The 23,111-nt window shown below is 37.7% G+C and overlaps 1 protein-coding gene, 1 non-coding gene and 1 pseudogene across 4 annotated transcripts; 1 reads left to right on the top strand and 2 right to left on the bottom strand.

Annotated features, from left to right (window-relative positions):
- Positions 1 to 989: 989 nt before the first annotated feature.
- LOC113462408 lies at positions 990 to 9,434 on the bottom strand (annotated as a pseudogene).
- Positions 9,435 to 11,605: 2,171 nt separating this feature from the next.
- On the top strand, positions 11,606 to 19,586 carry LOC103702152. Of its 3 annotated transcripts, none has more exons than XM_039124363.1 (7): positions 11,607 to 12,490; positions 12,860 to 12,940; positions 13,646 to 13,720; positions 16,232 to 16,276; positions 16,404 to 16,493; positions 16,583 to 16,684; positions 18,972 to 19,019. In XM_039124363.1, the coding sequence occupies exons 1-7, from the start codon at positions 11,768 to 11,770 to the stop codon at positions 18,984 to 18,986; spliced, it is 1,131 nt and encodes a 376-aa protein (XP_038980291.1). In that variant the 5' UTR covers positions 11,607 to 11,767; the 3' UTR covers positions 18,987 to 19,019. The 3 variants fall into 3 exon arrangements, with proteins under 3 accessions (XP_008782688.2, XP_038980291.1, XP_008782687.2); XM_008784465.4 differs by lacking the exon at positions 18,972 to 19,019 and adding an exon at positions 19,170 to 19,586 and having other exon boundaries at positions 11,608 to 12,490; XM_008784466.4 differs by lacking the exons at positions 12,860 to 12,940; positions 18,972 to 19,019 and adding an exon at positions 19,170 to 19,586 and having other exon boundaries at positions 11,606 to 12,490.
- Positions 19,587 to 20,828: 1,242 nt separating this feature from the next.
- On the bottom strand, positions 20,829 to 20,902 carry TRNAI-AAU. Its single transcript has one exon. It is a non-coding gene; the product is annotated as a tRNA-Ile (tRNA).
- Between the last annotated feature and the right edge of the window lie 2,209 nt (positions 20,903 to 23,111).

The following is a 23,111-nucleotide window of genomic DNA, read 5'->3' as shown; positions in this document are numbered from 1 at the left end:
CTTTCGGTGGAGTGGACTTTGTTGTTAGGGACCATTATGATAGATTGATTGCAGCTGGAGGTCGGAGCACACCAGACTTGATTGTTGTTGGGGCGGAGCTACGAGCTGCCTGGAAGGGCATCCGGTATGCGAGATGTGTGCTGGGTGTCGACAAATAGTGCATCGAGGGAGACTCTGCCATGGTGATTGACTGGATACGGGAAGTGGATAGATATGGTGATGGTCACCCGTTGATTCGGGATATTTGCAGAATGGTTCAGGAGATGTTAGCTGTCCAGATTAGTCATGTGTATCATGAGGTGAGCAAAGCTACAGATTGAATCGCCTCATACGTGGCACGTCACTCTGAAGACGTCATCTGGACGAGTCTAGCAAATGTTCTCCGCCTTTTGCATGTACCAAATCTTTGACTTAGCAAGATGTACCCTATCTTGATTTATTGGAAATGAAATGCCTTTTTGGACCTTTCTTTTCCTCCTTTCTGCTGGAAGCAAGCATGCAAGAAAGAATGCTCCGGTGGAGGAGGGATGGAATGATGGGTACAAATAGAGATTGGAGGGCGCAATGAAGAGGGATGGGAGGGAAAGGGAGACGTTTTAAAGAGGAAAGGGTGTCTCGAAGCGGCCATGTTTCACGGATTAATTTACGCACGGGCGCACGGCGCCACCCATGGGTTTGCGTCCGGTATATAGTTTGGTCCGGTTTGCCGGAAATGCCCCTCTTTTGTGGTGGGTACAAAACGGAGGTTTTTTTGGTTTGTTTCCCACTTTGTTTCGAGGGTGGCGTGCTTTTGCCGCCGTACTGGGGTCGTTCTGGGAAGGAGAGTGGAAGGCTCAAACGCGGCCCATCGACACGTCGGTGACGGGGATATTATGGGAAGATGAGAGTGTTTTATTTCTTTGTAGTTTTTAAGTATTAGACTTCGGTAATATCCTCCAAAACACACACAATACACACACACACACACACACACACCCACAAAAAAAACGAGGTGGAAGAGTATCGTGCGTGTTTATTCACTAAATCAGAGTAAGTAGGAATAACTGAAGTGAAAGTGTCCAAAATTTCAACTGCCTAGCCTGTAGCTGCCATCTTCTACTCGCAAGCAATTTTGGCTGTCTTTCAGCCCAGAGGACTGGGCTTCTGAAGAAAAGGAGCAGGCCTCACATAAGAGAATCATGCGAAATCATGAGAATCTCCGGCAACTGGACTGGCAACCGGAGAATCCAATAACAGCATGCTGGTCCAACGCTCCTCAAAGTTGGCAACACAGTTCTTGCCAGCGACATTGGGTCGGAAGCTTGGTTGGACTTCCCGAGCCTCCAGTTTCGTCCAATTGATCGATTTGAACCACTTGTGGTTCTTTATCTCGTTGCCGCCACGAGGTCCGCTGCCAAGGCGTTTGCCCGCTTCTTTCTGCAACAACTGAGGCAAAAAGAACAGAGACTATGAAGGATGGAATACAAGTGTGGCCATTGAAGTTCTGAAGGGAAGAAACATATGATGCGGAATTACGCCTTTCAACAGGGAATGAGCTTCACTGGACAGGTATGCCGGCAGTTTTATCTTGTCCTTCACTATTTTCTGCTGAACCTTCTCCCGGTTGCCACCAACAAAAGGTGGCTGCACGAATATGGAAAAAAAAACATGACCAGATGAGAACATCAGGCAAATTATTAGCATCCTACTTGTAGTTGCTTAAATACATACCAACATCAGACACTACCACTTGTAGTTTGCTTAAATACGTGATGCAAATAAAGGACCTGGTAGGCAATATTATTAGCATCCTATTATCCTGAAACTGTCCCTTGTAATCGCTTGAATGAATGACGTGAATGAAGATCTGGTAAGACAGTTTAGTAGCTAGCTGGAGGCATGGATAGAGAATAAATCTAACCTTTCCTGTAAGCATTTCAAACAACAGGATGCCAACACTCCACCAGTCAGCAGCCTTATCGTGGCCTTTTCCGAGGACAATTTCTGGTGCCATATACTCTACCGTGCCGCACATGGAATTTGATCTAGTGTTTTCATCAAACTCCTTCGCGAGGCCAAAGTCAGTCAGCATGGCCTAACCAAAGCATTAGAAACATTTGATCAAGGTGATGTCAGACAACAGTAACAAGAGGGATGGAGAAAGAATGAAGACCACAAAATATTGATGCTCACATGTCCATCAGCATCCAGTAGTATGTTCTCAGGTTTGAGGTCCCGGTGCATTATACCATTTGCATGAAGGTGGGAAACAGCACACACTATTTCAGCTGTGTACATGCGTGCCAGATCCTCTCTGACAAAAAAAGGAGTAAAACCACAAATGAGTTTCATATATTTGATCATTCTTGAAATACCTGCAAAAAAAAATCAGAAAATAACATTCACCTGAACAGACCATGATGATACAGCTGAAAAAATAAGTGTCCCCCATTTATAAAGTCCAGCACTAGATATAATTGGTATTTTGTCTGCATGACATTATACAATAACTATCAGTTAGTACATCTCATCAAAGTAAAGCATAAACCTTGACAATCCAAATAAAAAACCAATGACTTCTATGGATATATGCTAGCTGCTGCAGCTATATGGGGAAATCGGCAGAATAAAGAGTGAAGCCAGAGCCATAAGGCCTTCAGTATCAGAATTTGATAAAGGCGTCACCAGGGCCAGGTGCTCTCCATAGCATGTTATAGGAAAGGTATGTTCAATTAAGTTGGCCTTTTTCAAGTGGAATTCCCACTAAAACAAGGTAAAAAGAATGCACTTCTTAATGTACTTCACCGCATAGTAAAAGATGTTAAGTCCATGGGTAATATACGAATGGTTTTGATGGGCGAGAGGTCCAACACAGGTTAGGCTCCTGGCTGGCAAGAAGAAAAGCTTCTGCTGATCAGAAATGACAGCTAAAATAGAATGGTTTTAATGGTCAAGAGGTCCAACAAAGGCTAGGCTCCTGGCTGGCAAGAAGAAAAGCTTCTGCTGATCAGAAATGACAGCTAAAATATGATAAGGTGTATGCACGCTCAAGAAAATCCATGCCTAACTGACTCAGCCAGCACGTCTAGAGACTGTTTGCAAGATATGTTGAGAGGTCTCACTCTATGCTAACATCAGCAGGTACCTTGAGAGTTTTCATTCTGCACCTAATATCTGCTGTGTTAACTCGTACTCTACTCCTTGTGTGATAGCCCAGCATCACTTGGGCTAATGGGCCAGCTTGAGAGGCTAGGACCCGTTGAGTTTCACATGCGCTGCACGTGAGGGGCGCAGGGAGGAAGACTCCGGTTGGGAGTCTTCTTCCTCCCCCGATTCCTGTGGACTCCGAGAGTCCTAGGGCGAGCTAAGCTTATCCAAAAATCTAGAAATTTCATCTATTTAAGATCCTCCTCCTCCGCCATTGAAAGCCATCACCCATAAGTCCAAGAATCGCCGCCGATCTCGATGATTCTTCTCCGAATCTCTTCCTTGAATCCTCGCCGAGAAGGGTCGCTAAAACTTGTCGGACTGAGATAAGGGGTCGGACTTCTTCTTCTTATTGGTTTTTTGGCTTGATGGCTGAGGTCACTGCTTGTTTCGGGCCAGAGAGCAACCGAAAAAGCAAGAAATAGGGCCATCCCTGTTTCCTTCTCTTTTCCCTGGGTTGCCCCGCCCCTAGCTGCAGCTCGTGCTTGGGACTGCCACTGTTGCCGTTGGGTGAAGGGATTGCTGTGGGCCACCGTTTTTGCTTTGAAATCCGGCAGGTGAGTCGCCGAAATGATTGTGAATAAGGTCTCCCCTATTTCACATTCTTTTCTTTTGTTTTGCCGGTCGTCACCGGGTGTGGCACACCGCCGTGGGTCGTTGGCCGCTGGGGGTCGCCGACCACGAGCGTTGAGAGCCTTCCTCTATATTGGGAAGGAGAGGGAGGGAAGGAGAAACAACCTCACGGCTCTCTTCTTCTTCTTTCCACATTTTCTCTCTCCACTCTCTTTTTTTGTTCTCTTCCTCTCTTTCTCTCTCTCTCTGCATGGTTCAACGGACGAGCAGGAGGGTCTCAGATGCTCTCTTGGTAGACCCAGGCTAACCACAGTAGAAAGTCTTGGACCAGTATTGTTGCGACCATCCGTCATAGTAGCCTTCACTCTGTCATTCGTCAACCCTCTTTGGACCCCCACCATCAGCAACCTGGCATGTTATCCTTGTCGTATTTGATACCTATTCCTTGATCTAATGATTTGGAAAACATTATTTTGACTGATTTGGGCAATCGGGCACCGCTAGACTCTATCATCACTAATCTCTATTATGTTACTTGTACGATGATCTGATTTTTGTTTCATGAGTTGACTAGTTTCATTGGCTAGAGCGGTCCGATCCGGATCGCCGGACACTGCTACCTAGTCGATCCTGTCTTTCCTTCACTCCGACTTTTATCGGCTATCATTGAACCCATAATTGATAACCCTTGATCTATTATCCCTTTCTTGATTGGATATATGTTGCTTGATCAAAAAAATTAAGTAACATTGTGTTGACCAATTCAAACAATTGGGCATTGTTATCTAGCTGGCCTCGTACTTCATTCTATATGTATGTATTTCCATTGTCGGTCCTAGTTTTATATGGAGGCTACAGTCATCCGGACAAGAAGCTCAACGAAATTCTACACTCCAGTTCTAAATTGAGGTAAGGTCCTGACCCTTTATTTATTTTAATTTTTAATTAAAGGAGGATAGAAAATATAGGTAATTCAAATATTAAAACTCTATAAAATTAGATAATTACCGAATAATTAATTCATTAATATGGTGAGTAATTGATAAAGGATAAGTTAGTTTTATATTGATATTAAATTAACTGGATATCTTAGGTGCGGATTAGCAGCGTTGTAGCTGCATTGGATTGCGATAAAGATAAGAATGCTTGTATTTGATCGCCAATATATTTATACATGTTCATTGATTTGTACTGCTAGATTTACATTGTGAGATTTTCATCGTGAAATTTACATCGATAGATTTAGTTGGCATGAGATGATACATTTTATATGATTTCTGGTACGAACATACTTGTACGATTATTATATGTATCAAATATTGAAAACATGATTATATAAACAATGATATCTTGAATTTGTGAGAAATATTTTGTGTAAATGAAAAGTTATTTGACAAGAATAACATGCAAATTAGACGGATAAAATATGGTTTGGACTAACCTCATCATGGGATAGCTTTTACAAACTTATGCGTGAAATTTTGTTTAGCAATCTTGGACTGGGTCATAATCTTAGTTAGTCCAAAATTGGAAAGAAAATTGTTATAGAATCTGAAATTCAGATAATGAGAAACGGATGATAAGACACATGAAACCAATGTTGAATAAAAGAATTTATTTGCCGGTATGTCGTAATTTATCTCTTTTGATAAGCTGGATATTTGATGCATGTGTATGCGGACATTTGTTGGTTTGATTGAGTTATATTGGATGTTTAAAAAGAGGTTTCATAATTTATATTTTTATTTTGGTGTTGCTTATTGCTATTTTCAAACTATATTATTATATTGGTGTGAATGTGCAGAGATTCTTACTACAATGTAAAGCTCATGACCCTCCTTTCCCTTTTCTTTTCAGAATTGTAGGTTGCAAGTTGCTTAGTACTTAGTTATGGTTGCTTGACTATGGTTGAGATTGCAGGAAAAAGGAATGAATAGATAGAGCATCATTGTTACGAGTTGGATGAATGGTTTTAATTCTATACAAGTTTGTTATTTGTCATGAACTAAGGTCATTATTGTTTATGGATACTGAGGTTGTGACAAATTTTCAGGTCTAGCAGATTCTCTAGAGCCCCGCCCTAGGGAGTATGCGGCCGTGTCACATGGCTAGACCCGAGTGTTGGGTTCGAAGCGTGACACCTTGGGATAAGTCAGTAGAATCAAGCATGCAACATACGCTTCAACCCTAAATAAAAACTTCTAATGATGACTCTCTAAGGCAAAAATGAGGAATCATGTTAGAAAGTGCTTTCTGGCTTTCCAAAAGCTTTGCCAAATGGAGCCTATATCAGTTTATGGAATGAAAATCAGCAAGATGACACTTTTGGTTTCAAATACACATGAAAGAACACACATAAACATCACCTCTAAGCATAAAACTTTTGATCATATCTCCAAGTGCAACCTATTTAAAGATATAAATGTGGAAAGAAATAATTGGAAAGACATAATACCTGGAAAGAGTATCTGAGCTGGACAATGAAAGGATGATCAATTTTTGTCAGTATATATCTCTCAGCTTTCATGTACTCAGCATGATTCTTTTCCATAATCTTATCCTTTCTCATGACCTTCATTGCAAATATTTCTGAGCAGCCCTTTTTCTTCACCTGAAACACCTTTCCAAATGCCCCTTGCCCAACAACCTTCAAAACTTCGAAATCATGAAGCCCTACATCCTCACTCTTCTCAGATTTGGTATCATGCTTTTCAGCACTGCAGATGGATAGCTCTCGATGTCCTGTCTCTGCAGAAGCACTCTCTCTGAGTTCCAATGAGCTCTCAGTCTCATGTAATGTGAGCTTGCTGAGCTGCAAGGACTGACTAACACGAGATGTGGGCCCCACCAGAGAATGTGATCACTTGCAAATGACCACCAGGTCATCATAAACTTCATCATTTGAATCTGATGCAGGAAGAGAATTCTCAGAGGTCAGTTTATTTACTTCAATCGAGGCTTGGACAGGGGCCAGACCAAATACATCAGAAAAATCGAACTCCATGTTCTCGGCAGGCACAACATCAGGGGGAGCCAGAGGAAGAAGTATCTGTCTCTTGACGGACTTGTCAACATGTGTCCTGGTTAGACCAGGTATCTGGGAGGAAACCATCTCTAAGAACACTAAGAAGATGGAAGATGTAATATTAATAGTTGCAGACTGTTCCTACTAAGGCTGGCTCCCTCCACAAATCTCCGAGACAACAACCGATGAAGAAGGAATCCTGACAATGGCCTTGACCAACTGGAAGGTCACGTAAACAACAGAAGCTCCCAAGAATCCTGGGAGTAAGCAAACCAAAATCCAGAAGTTGCCCTTGTTTCCCGATGTACAGGAAACAGTAGCTGCCACCGTGCTTCTTGAATTCATCAAGAACAAGTTGACTGGAGCTGCCGAGCAAAGCAAGAAGATTATAAGTTATATGACATAACGACATCAACAACTAGCAGAAGCACTCTAATGTCATAAATGCAACAGTAGGAGAAAACAGAAATGCAGCAAACACTACCAAAATCCTACCAGACTACAACATCAAGTATGACAAGGGCTCATGATGACACTACACAAATCACAATTACTACTTCTGATCATGTTGTCATTATACAACAACATGCACACATAGCAGGTTCCTTTTCTGCATCCATGTTGTATGTGAACCATGTTCATGGCCATAGTCCTCTAAGAATCAGATGTTTCATGTGAGCCATATCGATGGTTGTAGTCCTTTGACAATCAGAAGTAGGAGGCACATTTTAAGCACATTGCGTTTGTCATGGTACACACTTCGTTGGGGTACTTTAAAGAAAAATATGTCTACGATCATGTACAAAAGTGGTAAGTGAGTCATGGGCTGAACCAAACAGTGAGCTTAGTAAAGCATGCAAGTGTATGCAAACAGATACATGGAAATAAGAAGAGAACAAAGAGCCAAAAGCAACAGAAGAATGAAATAATAGGTAGAAAAAGAAAATCCATAATAAAATTCAAAAATATCTAGCACATGCTATGCTAGAGGTATATAACTCTTGTTCCATCAATATGAAATGGAATGATAACAACAAGGAGGGAGAATGAAACAAAGTGATGTTCAAACAAAAAATTGCATCATAGGTTATGGGAAAAACCACAAAACTAAGGCAATAATGGTCTCCTTGCGAATGCTAACAAAACAAGCAGCCTATATAGATCCGGGTATTAAAGAGTTTGTGAGTAGTTAAATTATGACAACTTAGAGAAATAAATGATTGCATGAACAAATAATGCTTTAACATAAGGATGATCAGATCTGACAAGTTTTTAAAACCTAATAAATAACTTCATGTTTGTTGATTTGCAAAGATATGTGCATTGGCGCCTCACTGAAATAGCAAGTATGAAGTGTTTATGGAATGCCCATCTATAGTTTTACTCCCAAATAACTTGATGGATGGAAAAACAAAATTTAGATGAAGAGAGCAGGGGTGTCCAATTTGGCAAGAGAAAGTCATAGGAAGAATCTGCACCACGTAGATAAGAGTCAGATCTTAAAGCATCTCATATGTAACTCAAGATCTAATGTTTACCTTCTATACCTCAATTTTTCACCCAACCCATGCTAAAAATCCAAGGTAGATGGAAAACCTTTAGAACTTCCATTGTTCCCTTATGCATAAGTCATGCCCTTATGCCCAATTTGCTCCACAAACACCTCACCAGCTCTGGGGTGAAGGAATAGCAACAAGAAGAAGAGGTGGGGAAAGAAACACACTAAAGCCAAAAGCCCTCTTTCCAACCGCAATATCTAAATGACCACGCCTCTATTAACGGTTAACACATGATCGCTCACACTAACGACAAACCTTCATCTAGAGTAGTCACCTTTGCTCTTTCCAGGTAACCAAAGGCCATGAACATTCCGTCCAACGGTTGGGCAAAAAGGGGCATGCCAAACCTCCACAGATGCACCCCTCTCTAAACTTTAACCTGAAGTGCGATCAATTCAACAACACTGCTTCAAAATCTTCCCTTTTCTGTCCTGATCACTCCTAAAAAAATCTACGGAAAGAACTAACCGAATCGCAGGGATCTCCAAAGAACAATTTTTGAGGAAACTGGAAAGAAGAGAAATTTTATTAAATAAAAGAGAAAACACCTTCTTTGCTCCATTCTTCATAAAGAATATACAAATTTTCCACGAGAATGAGGTTACAGAACCGAAGGCACCATTATGAACCAGAATTTGTGTTTCAACTGTGCAATCCGGGAAAAAACAAAGAAACCCTCAAGAGTAAACGATGCTATGAAGTATTAATCAAATTAGATCAGATCACAACAATTTGGGGAATTAAAAGAACAAAAGATTCAAAATTTACCTACAAGAAAGCAAAACAAACACTATTAGACCGATCAGAATATAAATCTCACGTATGTAATTGAACTGAAGGCCGTTTAAAAGCCAAAGATCCCGATCCGATGCCCCAAAAACCCACAATAAATAGCGACGAAACGAAGAGTGGAAAAGAGGGCAAAATTTCTAACCTTGGAAGGGAGCGACAATCGGATCGAGGAACCGAGCGATTGCTCGACGACCTCCTCCCCCGATCCACTCCGGCGCTCTTATTCGTCGTGGCGTCCTTCAGCGAATCGATTAGCACCAATGAAGGACACGTGGCGCGATGTTGCCGGAGAATCCTTACTCTCCGATCGGGCATTTCGTGAAATATGCGTTCGAATCAGCTCGCGGAATGCAACGCGAACATCGTGAGCCGTCCGATGGGGAATGCTAGACTAGATAATGCTGAGATACTTGGTGTACCCCAATTTGAAATCACTCAAGCCTACACCCCCGATGGAACTTGTGGGGGCCATGTTGGGTTGGGCCGCGTGCTAGTGAATGGGTATGGTATTAAGCGTCTTGAAGAGTATTTCTTTTTTCTTTAAAGTATCTTACAGCATAATATTTTTGTCATAGATAAGATAATTTATATAATTGAGTTGGATTTATGCAAGATAGTGGTTGTTTAAAAATAATGGCAGAGGATGGTGCAGTGCAACCATTTAAACTATGGCCCCCCTCAAAAGATCAAAGATGTCATTATCAATCATTATGTTAGCATGGATGCATTCAAATTGCTACGAGTATACTTGCTCGGATGAATAGTTTTATTAGACTCGTCCATTTTCTTATTCCATTTTCAAGTGATTTTTAAAATGTTAGCAACTTTGGTAAACGAAATAAGAAGTACGCCCCATTCATCTTTCAATCATATCCATCTCTTGTAACAAAATTTTGTGAGGATGGTTGCAAAAGACTGTGCTACAATACGTGCATAAGAGAAATTACTTCAATGTCAAATTGAAAGGATACTCTTAAAAGTTATAGAAGTCGAAGTAATGATGAATATTAGAAGACCATAAGCGGCTCTTGTCATGGGTGCAAAGCATCGGGAGTAGCTAGTTAATGTTCTTCATTTATTATTAAGTCCATTATGAAACATTGGATGGAAATGTATATTTTTGGAGATTCTATTCTAGCCCAAGTTGACTAGATAAGTTAATTTAAAATTAAAAACATGGCTGAATATGAATTACTCTACCAGCATGGTGATCGGAACCATGTCAAGTAATGTGCAGAATTATTCCTAGGTTTCTATTATCGTCGTCATTATTATCATATGTCCATTAGAAAAGAGATACTTCAATTAATTAATTAACATTCGTAGAAAAGAGATTCTTCAATTAATTAATTAACATTCTTAGTGTCTAAGACTAGGGCTATTAATGAATAAAGCTGCTCGTAAGCTAATAGGGTTTGGTTTGATATTTGCTCATTCAAAATCAGCTTTGCTGAAAAACAAGCCAAGCTCAATCATTTTTTAGAGTTGGATTTATAGGCAATTTGAGCCTCAACAATAGGTCTATCCAAAAAGAACTAACGGAAAAGCTAAAGTCAAAGCTTAGCCGAGGCAAGCTTGAACAATTTCAAAACGTGGATTGGGCTCAAGCTCAAGTTGAACCCTAAACCATACCATGCATCATACTAGCATGTTCATTAAAAAGGATGCTCGTAAAATATCATCTTCTTGATTACTTTTTTTTTTTTTCACACCGTTCATGTGCTTCACTATTCCAATTGCTAATAACCTAAATTTGTCATCTTATTTTCAATTATCTCAACTTGTCCATTTTGCAATGCAATAGAGTATTGCTCTGTCAATAGTGGGCAATGGTCAATTTATTAATTTTTCAAATATTTATAACTAAAGAGGTGGTCTTTTATCAAAAAAAAAAAGAAAGAAAGCAAAACAGTGGTCCCTATGTTGCATAAATAACAATAGCTACCTCTTGTCTTGCAAGCTGTTGTCAATAATGCAACAATATCATCCACTCGTATTACTGTTCATTAATGGAGGAATGATCCATACAATCATGGCTAGAGCTGCAATATGGTCAACATAATTCATATGGATCCAGTTCTCTACATGATAGTAGGTTATAAAACGAGGGTGGATAGAAGAGGAGCTTGCAGTAATGGAGTCCATATCTAGCAAAAAAAGTTTAATTAGATTACATTAGTAGAATTAATGGTCTACATAAGGGGCTTATATGCAACATATTCTTTCAAGGATTTCATATAAAAAATAGTTATGTCAACCTCGAGTTGCTGCCAGCAATTAGTTTGTCAATATCAATTCAAATATATCATAAGAATTTTTAAAAATAACACAATATATAAAGATAAGATTTTTATATAAATGTCACAGTTAATTCACACGAGAGGCCAATAGAAAGTCGGTCAATAATTACGTGACAAGGATTTGCATGGGCGTATAAGAAGTCTGAACAAATTTCGGCAAATATATGCCGATTAAAGTCCGCTGAACGGTGTACGGACTCCGGTGGAGGCTATCTTAGGTTTTTTGTCTTTCCGTCTCGCCTGTCCTGCGCCCAAAACCATTGCGGGGTTCAAGGGCTTCGTCACTCCACGGGGCTCAACCTTCCTCCGATCTCGGACGCTAGGATTTAGCGATGTGCGATTGCTATTCTCTAGCTCCTTTGTCGCACGAATTCGGAACCCTAGCTCCAAGAATCCGTGGAAACGAGCTCTCAGGACGGATCAATGATCGAATCCTTGCACACCGGTGGAATTCACGCGACTCGGATCGAGAAACCAATCGACAAGGTAGAATCTTGTCTCAATATATCTTGAGAGATGGTTTCAAGCCAAGAAGCAGTAGTACTGGGCTTTCAAGAAAGGCTTCTGGTGGATTTCTTGGAACCTCTAAAAACTGCGGTGCCGCGCGAATTAGATCGAATTCTGAAGGTATTAGCGGTAATTCAGGTGATAACAAGCCCAAGAAGTACGAATCATTTGACGAATTCGTTGACGGACGGTCGAGCAGTAAAGATGGCTTGAATCCGGCAACTGAATCAGGGGATAAGCAAGAAAGTTCGAATATTGGTGATTCGGTCCCATCAAGTTTCGATTTTCTTGAGTTGAAGAGGGAGTTAGAGAAAGAGGAAAAAGAGAAGGGCATGGAAGATCTAAAGGAGGATGAGTTGATTCGTTCTGAAGGTCCGGGGATTGACACATTGAATCACGAGGAAGTGGAAGGTCTTGTTGGGCAGCTGGGCGTGAAAGGTGGAAGGAAGCTGATGAGAAGATCGAATTTATTAGCGAAGCAGGTGATTAGCATTCAATCTGCTCGTAGTTTGGGATTTGTCTCGCAGCTCTGGGTGGACACGAGATCAGTAAGTGAGGTGTTATTATTCAAACAATTTTCGTGAAGAAACAATTTAGATCTTTTCATTTTTTTTGTCAACAAATGAGATGCATTCACTGGCTGGCAACAGGTGTGTTAATATTCAAATTCAATTAAAAAATGGTGATGGAAGTATTCCAACTTGTACACATGCTTTAACTTTTAATTTTCTTTTCCGAAACTTGTCATGAATGATGGTCATATGTCAGCAGATTTTTTCATCTATGTTGTTCTGTTATCTTCTTAGTCATCATATTTTCCTTCTGCTTGCAATACAGATTTATAAAGGAAGCCACTGAGGCTGCTTTTTGAGGTTCACTCACTTATTTTTTTTTCTATTCTTGAAAATTTAATTCAGTGGGTCGTAGTTTTGGTTGAAGTGAGGCCAAATTTGCTATCTGGAGAAATTGAAAAGTTTTTTCTTGAGGATATATGTCAGGTAAATTTTTAATTGAACACATGCTACTGCTTTGTGTGATGTTGCATGGAGCATAACTGCTTTTTTACCATTGTGTTCATAAAGAATCTAAAGGTCTTCCTTGATCCATTCATAAAAAATGTAATATTTCTGCACAGAGTTTCAATCCACAAGGACCTTCCAGGTCAGTCCATGATTGGTAGTTGGTTTGTTCCATGCTGCCTTAGGGACATGTTTAGAGTCTAGATTTATTTAAGAAAAGGTGTTATTGGTACAACAATAGTTTCATAAAAACAAACATGAGAATAGTTCCACTGGGTGACTTTAAAATAACAATATACTCCAAAAAAATCAATAAGATCTTCTCTAAGGGAACCTCAATGGTATTGCGATGGGTAATTACAAAGCTGTCAGTACAAGTTAATTGAGTTAGATCAGTCAACACATCAGAAGGATCATGAAACATAGATTTCATAATTTTTGCATCCAGAAAGTCATATAATTATGACAATTTTTTTAAAGCAGTTTTTTATAGATTGTATAGTTTTACATGATTATTTGGTTTATATGACATTGGTAGTTCATCTCCTTAAGCAACAGGATATGCGAAATCTGGGCTCTTTCTAGAGCATCTTGATTCAATAGCAGCAGTACATCTTGTCAGTTGTACAGACAGATATTTTTGTTTATCATATATCTGATATGGTCATGTTACATTATTTGCAGATAGGGGATGTTGTGCTTGTCAAGGATGAGAGCGTGATGGAAAATGAACTTAAAATGATAGGCCTGGAGACATTGGTATGTCAGTTTGTTTTCCTAAATAGAACTCAATATTTATGAGCCTCAGATTTTTTTTCACTGGCAAGTAGCACTATTAGATACTGAACCAACATTGTCCAAGGAATTCTGCAGTGCTAAATTATCCTTTGAGACTCTTTCTGATTTCATTGTATTTTGTAACAAAATTATCTTATGCATTTTGTGACTTTTCCTTGTGACTATCACCTGTCACTTCCGTAATTCTTTCTGCTGCATTTAGGTGACCAGGATATTCTTTGCCCAATTGTTGATATTGTTATTCCGTTACATGTTAATGGTATATTTAAGATTTTCTTCGGATATGATAGTTTGTGTAGTTGGACAGTCAAACCTGCTTTGGTGCTCCATCCCAGGGATTCATTCTGCTTCTCATATCCAATTTAGTTATTTCATTCCTGCTTCTGGTTGTTCCTTGTACTGATAAAGGGATGAAGTTTGATGCACTTATAAAATGGTCTACTTGATAGAGATTTAGCACATAGAAAGGAAGTGGATGCTTTTTGTCAAATAAAGTAGTATTAGCAGAATGGTTGAGGCTTGATGGATCGATATTCTGAAGGCTTAATCATGGCATTGATTTTTTTAGTAAAACAATGGAAAGACCTAAAGCCATGCATGTTGGCGTAACCTTTTGTCAGAGAATAGTTTCTTTTCTTTGATATCCCTTGAAATCAAATTTCATAATTCTGTATGGGCTGAACATGATTGGAAGGTTCTTTTCCTAACTGTATTAAATAATGATTGGACAAATAGTGAAATTTTAATGATGATGTCATGGATTGTTAAATAAAGGTTTTAATATTTGAGTTCCGTGTCAGTTTGGTCCAATCCCAGCCTAAAAAATTCAACAAAAGAACAGAAGACATCCACATAAAAACATGAAACAAGAAAAATTAAAGTGGGTGAATTTACTTAACTTTATGCGTCATGCAATGGGATAACCAAGAAGATAGTAATTTGAAAGTTTGAACCGCCTTTGTTTTTTAGGTTTTTCAAATGACTTGATCCAAGCTGATTTGATGACATCCATCTCAACTGAATTCTTACAATTATAACCTGAGTCGAGCTATTTATTTAGTTCAAACTCAGCTCATTCAGTTCCCAGGTCAAGATGGGTAACATCAGGCCTCTGCAGGTTTTGGCTTTGTTATTAGCCTTCACATGCAGGTGCCTGCACTCAACAAGATATCCATGGTTGGTGGATAGTTATGATTCCAGCAAATGCCAAATTCAAGAGGGAGCACTTGATGGATGACCATGATCCATCAAGCAAGGAAATGTTTTGTACGGGGAATGCACATGACTACTTTGATAGGAAAAGAATGTGGAGATAGTCATGAGGGGTGAGGAAACTCTTGTTATTTCTTTCTTTATTTCTTTTTTTTTTTGGTTCCATAGAACAGGGTGAGAGAGATTTTATTTTTCATAGAATGATTGAAAGAGTTGCTAAGCCTTAATTTTTTCCTTTTTTTATTTTAAAGCAGTATTTTCTCATCTTCCTAAATAAAAATAGATAAGATACAATATATTCGTTTTTTCTCTCCTCTATTCTTTATATATATTTTGTACATATGTTGAGACCTGAGTTAGTTCCTATCATTTGGGTTATTTCCTTGAACGGTTATTGGATCGTATATTAAAGCCATGTTGCAAACTGTTACATATCATCATTGTATAGTTGTCTTCAAATTTGTCATTTATATGCAAATCATCTTTCATGTCTATTTGTATCAAAATGCATATATATTGGAATTAGGCATTTAATTACTTGTTCGATACATAATTTCCAAGTGTGGAAGTTTGGTCCTTTGGTATATTCAATTACATTTCTGCTGTGGTATTTCTTCAAGGAAATTAATTTTTCTTGTCCTTATCAAAAGATATTGGTTTTGAGCCTGTGGAAAAGTCAATTTGTTCTGATGAATATTCAAATCATGTTCTTCAGTTTGTTGCACAGCTTTGTAGGATTTCTATTTTGGTACTTTAATAGCAAACTTTTCTCTAAAAGCCTTTAGCATATTGGCCATCTAGGACACTTCCTTATAAGAGAACTCCTTGTTATATCATATTGAGTTTTATGTAAAAAGATGAAAACCGTTCTATAATTTATACCATGGCCCAAACTTATAATTTAGTATAAAATTTCTGATAGCTGCAGCTTGCTAGGTAAAATGTTTGCTACCCTTTCTGCTTATATAATATTAGTACAAGAAATCAGAAGTAAAGAAACATCTAAAAGTATTAGGAGAATTAGATTTTCTTTATATTTTGCATAGAAATGCTCATAGAATTTTTATTTATTGTTTTTCATCCCCAGATTCAATTTTTTTTGCTATAAAGCCTGCAACTTTTTTCTTTCTTTATTAGGTGTTTAGCCATTACATTATTTAACATGACATTGTTGTTCCTTTACTTGAAAACAGTGTTGGTTGAGATGGTGTTTTGCGTTTTAGCTATCAAAAGAAATGCTTACCATGTGTTGTTTGTTAGGTAGGATATAATGTTGTTACGTCAGGTGGGCGCAGTGTCGGCAAGGTGCGTTTCAGTCTTTAATATTCATGTGGTGATGAACCATTGTTACATTCATTTAGTTTCTTGTGTATAAGAGTTGCAAATTTTCTTCTGCATTACTATTGTTTTAACATTCTTCTTTATTTTTAAGGTCCGTGGCTACACTTTTAATATAAATTCAGGATCTATGGAGTCACTTGAGTTGGACCCGTTTGGCTTTTCTATCATCCCATCTAGTTTGGTAGCTTAATAAAACCTTTCTTCTATTACATTTATACGTAAAACTGCATGTTTGAATGTAAATGTAACTGTATTTTCTCTTTCACGCAGGTGAGTACTTACTGTTTGTTTGTAGAGGATGTGCTTGAAATAGTGTCAGACACTGTTGTAGTGCATGAACATGCTACTTCTCGAGTACAAAGATTAACAAAGGTATATATTTCTTCATTTCTGCTCCCAAGCCTGTTGACTGAATGTTTTATCAGCATAAATAATACCAGACAAGCCTTTGACTGCGAAACAATGATAATCATTATTGAAGTGCGTACAGCTGCATCATACCTAATTCAGCATGATAACTTGATAAAAGCTCTATGCTTTCCGCATGATAACTTATAGAAGCTCTATGCTAGGTACCAAAATGATGTAATTCTCTAGGGAACATGATTGCTATTTGCCAGGAGAAATGGTACAGGGAATGAGGGAGTTAGGAAGCAGGTTGGTTTGTCTTATACACCTCCAAACCAAAGTAGACGAAATTCACTCTATACATAAAACATGTGTAAAAGTGTCTATAACTTGGCATGATTTTCTCATTTTATATGAATCTGTTTATGTACCATAAAAGCTTCCAGTCATTGTTATCTGAAGTCTGAACCTTGGAACCTACTTAAATTTAAATCTTCTAAGCATGCTTACACGTGCACTTCTAATCAGTCTAGATATCCATCAGCTTTGTGCTTTACCAAAAATTATTTAGAAAAGGGATCAAAAACCGCCCAAGAGAACTGATAATCCAAGTAAAATAAGTAGTTTGAAAAATTAATTCCATCAGTATAACTCTGGGCAATGTGCTCTACTACAAAATGAAAACCAGTCAAACTCCTGTGATGAAAAAATGCTGCAAGGATCCAATTTAGCTTCAAATATAGAAGTTATATGCTTTTCTTTAGTAAACATGCTTCCAGAAAAAAAAAACCTTAAGATTAATTTTGTCATGTCCTGAAATTATGACCAATTGATTGTTGATGCGGGCTTTTTAACATGCCTACAGTAGAATGACCCAAATATAATTCAAGATTGTGCTAGATATATTTGTATTAGGGTTTTGTGTTATTTAAATAGGAGTATTATTTATATTTAAATATGGAAAACTAATTTTAAACAGCTAAAACAGTCTAATCCCAAAACTAATTACATAAAATAAAAGAGCAGAATTTTCCTGCTTTTTCAGACTTGAAGCCATTGTTGTCCTGAACAATAAAAATATGATAATTATTTTTAAAAAAAGGAGAGAATGTTGAGCACTAAAATCAACTCCAAGCTAGATGGTAACACCATCAAAAGAATTTCTATAAATAAAATTACACCTTTGGAAAGGTAACCAACCTTGTCTACCTGAACATACCATATCCTTGATTTCTTACCTTGGTTTATGGACATATACCTGAAAAGAATATGAGGTATAACCTTATTCATCAATTACAGTGCTCTTTTTACTAAAATCAACGTAAAAGATAAGACTAGAAATTATAACTTGAGGTCCACTTGGACTGTGCAATGAATATCTGATCCTAGTCTTGTCTGATTCCCTTGGTTTTGGATTTTAATCCCATTTCAATTGCTTCTTTAATGCAGGAATTCATCAAAATGGGGGCATCTGTGATTTTTCTTTATTTTTTTATTTTTTGATAGCAGATTTTGTTGGCCATGATCATAAGCTGTCACATGTTTCTCGTCTTCACATGGAAACCTGGGAAAACCATCTTGCATAAACAACTAAATATTGACTCTAGATGCTTCATGGTTGGCTCTTGCTTGGTTGATTCTTTTGCACTCAGCATTAATAGATCTGTATGGATTTTGTTAATGTGATGGCAATTTTTGCTTTAAAATGATCGTCTTTCCATCAATTATTTTCTCATAGATGGCAGCGTTGTCACCATTTAGCAATCCTTTAAAAGTGCTTATTTGGATGAGTTGAATCTTATATAGGATTTTGTAACATTCTTGCTTGTCATATTCTTATTGCTGATGAATGAGTTACTCGTATGTGAGTTTAATGTCAAACAAATAAATAAATAATCATTCTCTTGTGATGACCCTAATGTTTCGCTTATGGAAGAGTCAGAGAAGTAGAAAAGCTCTGTTTCTTTGATTTTAGACTTTCTTGACCTTACGGATGACAATTGGAATGAAAATGGAAGAGAAAAAAGAATACTTGATCAGATGATATTATGCATCCTTTCCAATGCTTTAAATTATTGTTTATGGAACTTTTATTGTGTCACTATAGGGTGCAGCATAAACATATTTATCTGTTTCTGTTCTGGGGTGTTTATCTGCTTGAGTCGATCTAGGTGCCTATTTCTGATCCATGCACTGCTTTTCTGAATAGCAACCGTTTATCATCAGTTATTGCAGTCTCCATATACTTTTTACTTCTTGCAACAAAACGTGTTATAAGCATTAATGCAGTTTCACTGCTGTTTCATCCTAGGGGTTCCATTCCTAAGGTCTTAATTGCTCATGTAGTTGGCTTCTTATGAGCTGTTGAAGGGGCAGTATATGTGCTTGTTGGTAGTTGATGTTTCTCATTATTCGGTTGCATTGCTTTATCCATTGAGAGGAGCTGCAATAAAATTTTCACTTATAAAACCATTATTCAAAGTTTGAAGTGAAATTTTGTTTATTGTAGGGCATTTGGGATACTCGAAGGGTGGATATATCCAGAGATGAGATAGGTGAGGATCCTGATTTTGGAAGAAGAAGAGCATGGTCAGTTCACAGTCAAAGCAGTAACAAAACTTTTACCCGCCAGAAGTTCCCTCGGAAAATGAGAGATGTAGAGGATGATTGGGACCTTCCAATGGACTATTAACAAGGTTTACTATTTTTACATTATTAGATTTTTTTTCTTATCATCTTTTATCTGATGTATACTTGAGTTATTTTTTACATGCTTTGATAATAATTAACAAATATGATTTTCCATGTGTCCATTTATTATTGTTACAAGATTGTTAACTAATATTGTCTTGTATCAGTAGACATCTGTACTTATTGTACAAAATGTTTGATACTGAAGCAAAGGTGCTTGCCTTTTTCTTTTGTATTGCATGTCCACGTCAAATGTGATGGTGACTTGGCAGAAACACGAAATATTTTTCTTAGTATGATGGAGGAGTGACAAAGGGACCTGCCACTGAATCTTATTTATCATGTTTTGTATTAGGACACAGAATGGTAAGCGGTCACTATATTGAAATATGAAATTTAGATGTTATTATTATTAGGGAACTATGGAGAACATGTCATCTCATTTTTCATATAGGGACCTAACATGATTGTATGGTCACTAAATAAAATTTTAATTTTAATTCGATATCATTAGTGAGTTACAGACTTATTACTAAATAAATATGAAAATTTCGGTCATATATAATTAATGAATGATATAGGACCTTGTCATCGAATTCCATTTCTCATGTTTTATAGTGATTTCGAAGTGATTCTGTCCTCGCTGTGTAGAATCATGAAATTTGGACTTCCTTGCAACTAGTGAACTAAAGGCCATGTCATCATCCCATTTTGATTATAGAAGGATTCCATGATTAGTATAAAAAAATATTTCGGTCTTAATATAATTAATAAACCATAGTGAGACATGTCATAAATCTTATTTCCCATTTACGTAGTAACCTTAGATTGATTTTCTAGTGATTTTGTTTATGGACACCATATCGAAATATGAAATCTGGGTCTTGATATAATTAATGACCTAAGAGACGCCAACCAGCCTTAGCCTAATTGGTGGTTGGTACCTGCGACGTCTAAATCTCAAACCATGTCGGAAGCATTTTAAATAATAAATAATATAATAATATAATTTTGGTTGGTTTTTAAAATTTTTTGCTTATTAATTTAAAATATAATTATAATTCTTCATTCTAAACGTGCATCTGCACATAAATTGTATGGAGAGCATAGTTCTTTCGGGAAGGTGATTTTCCAATATTTAAATAATAGACGGGACTCATGAAATAATAGACGGGATATGGTGCTTCTTAGTAAATCTAGATAAGGACAGTATCAAGCTTTTGTATTTTTACATGAGGACAGGATCAGAATCTTGTGTTTTGAAACATGTTGAAAACCTTATGTCTTTTAATATTAATTATCAATTAATATAACATTTTGAAAATAAAACAGGTAATCACACGGAAAGATATAAAAACAAACATATTCTACATAAAAGGAGAATATATTTTATAGCCAACAAATAATTATATTCTATATAAAAAAATATTTTTTTGCTATATTTTATAACAAATAAATAAAAAGTATTTAGAATGAATGGCCCATGCAGGTCTCGAACCTGCGACCTTCGCGTTATTAGCACGACGCTCTAACCAACTGAGCTAATAGGCCAGGTTGAATGCTTAGGTGTGATCAAGATTAAAAGAGCATTTAGGTTTTATTAATGTGTAAATAGTCCATGCAGGTCTCGAACCAACTGAGCTAATTGGCCGTGTTAAGTTACAAAATGACCGCATCATGTAATCTCTTTTCAACTTATAGCTAGCGTACAATCTAACCCATCCTAGCCAACATGAAAATCCCAACTTGGCAACTAGATAACCACCTATCACATTTTATTGAAACCAGTCTTCAATTTAGATGAACCTTACACTTTTACGCATATTAGATCCCAATTTTGCAACTAGATGCCCTTATGCTTGTCACATTCTATTGAAACCAGAGCTTTGATTGGGATGAGACTCTTATAAACACGACTTTTTTTTGCTACTCAAGTAGTACGGAACTAAAGTGGTTCCTGCCCCATCCACCCCCTAATAGTACCCTCTAGTGGGAAGGGTCGTGCGGAGAAATTTTGGCGTGGCTCTCAATGAAAACACTAACTGTTAGAGCACAGAAATGGACGGCCCCCGTTACGAGATATTGTCCGCTCTAGAAAAGGGTCACGTAGGTACTTCACCCCCACACGGTTTTGTCCCTTCGGTGCGACCTTCGCCACTATCAAAAGGGCCCTCGCAAAGGAAATGGAATGAGATCCTTATAAGCACGACCTTTTTCCGCTACTCAAGCAGTAAGGGACTAAAGTGGTTCCTGCCCTATCTGCCCCTCAATAGACCTTATCATTTCTATTGTTATATTCCAATTGTTATCATACTTGTCACAACACCAGCCATTCTAGTTATAAATGTGGATGGTGCTCTAATATTAGGATCCTTTCGCCTCAACACTATTAAAGATGGAAAATTTCATGTTGAATGAACATAAAAGCATATTAAAAGCTTGCTTGTACAAGATGACTTGATTAGTAAAGTTTATGAAGGCCTTGGCTCTACTTTGGGACAAAAGAAGGATAACTATGCTGACCGACCAGAAGATGCTATTAAGAATCAGAAATTTCGAGGTACCATCTTCTGTATCCAAGTTTATAAGGTCTATCATATCTAGGTTTACTGTGCATGGTAGGGGAAGGTGGGTTTGGTTCTGTCAGCCCAAGTGCCCCCCATGGACGAGCAACCCATGTTGTGCCCCACCATTATTTCAATATGCCATCTTTGTGTTATATAACGATGCAACCAACCATCCGATGTTCGATAAAATGAACCTATTAAACTAAGAGATGCATAGGGTTTGATTCCTGATTTGTTGCTATGGATGCCTATCATTTCTTCCTGTTAGAGTTGGCCTTTGATGCTTGCAGAGGGAAAAAGAAAGCCCCTGCTGCATCTTGTGGGTTGCAAAGTGCAGCTATTGCGTTGCCCTCTTGATGTGTTTCTCTACTACTTTTGCATGCTTCTTCGCATTGTCTAGATGGCCAAACCTTTGAAAATATTATTGCTCCTCGGCAACTAAAATCGACTTTCAGGGTGCACAATTGTAGGTCATTAGCCAGTACAAACAATGAGCTGCATCCTCCCTTGAAGCACAGCAGCTAGGTCTTATCTTCGCATATTTGGAAACTGCTGCATTTATCCTCATGCATGAATCGTAAGCATTTCAATATATTTTCTCTCTTGAATCTCAAGCAGCAACACAAAAATTTGCAGAATTCATTTGTAAACTTCTTTCTTTAGCAAAATTCTTTTTTGAAAAAGAAAGTAATATGTGAAATTCTTCTGACTTTTTTTTTCTTTTTTTTGAGAATAAGATGGAGGCGCCACCAAAAAAGTGGCGCGAGAATCACAAATTAAAACACTTGGGGGAAGGCTACGATCGGCTAATACCAAAATCTCTCCCATAAAAAAGGATTGGTATTAGGCTACGTCCTACCAATTTGCTCTCTAAGTTCATAATTATCGGAGACCATAAAGAGATGGAGGAGTAGAAAATTCTTTGATGAGATTCATTTATGAAAAATGATCTTTCGCCGAGTCCCGAATTTGTTTTGAAAAAAGAAGTAAAGTCTAATAAATTTTCAGTGATGACATGAAATATTATCAATGTAGCTTCCAACCCAGTTTCTTTTGCATCGATGGTCACGAGTCTTTATTGAACTTGTCCAGATTGCATCCTCTACCTCTTGCATTCCATGAGATGGCTTGATAGGTGATGCTTCAAACTTGAGATGAAAAAGGTACAAGCATGATTTCTTCTGGTCAAAATA

Source organism: Phoenix dactylifera, chromosome 3 (assembly GCF_009389715.1).
Source record: "Phoenix dactylifera cultivar Barhee BC4 chromosome 3, palm_55x_up_171113_PBpolish2nd_filt_p, whole genome shotgun sequence".
Lineage (NCBI taxonomy): Eukaryota > Viridiplantae > Streptophyta > Magnoliopsida > Arecales > Arecaceae > Phoenix > Phoenix dactylifera.
The sequence above is the reverse complement of the archived record's forward strand: the minus strand, read 5'-3'. Positions and strand labels throughout refer to the sequence as shown.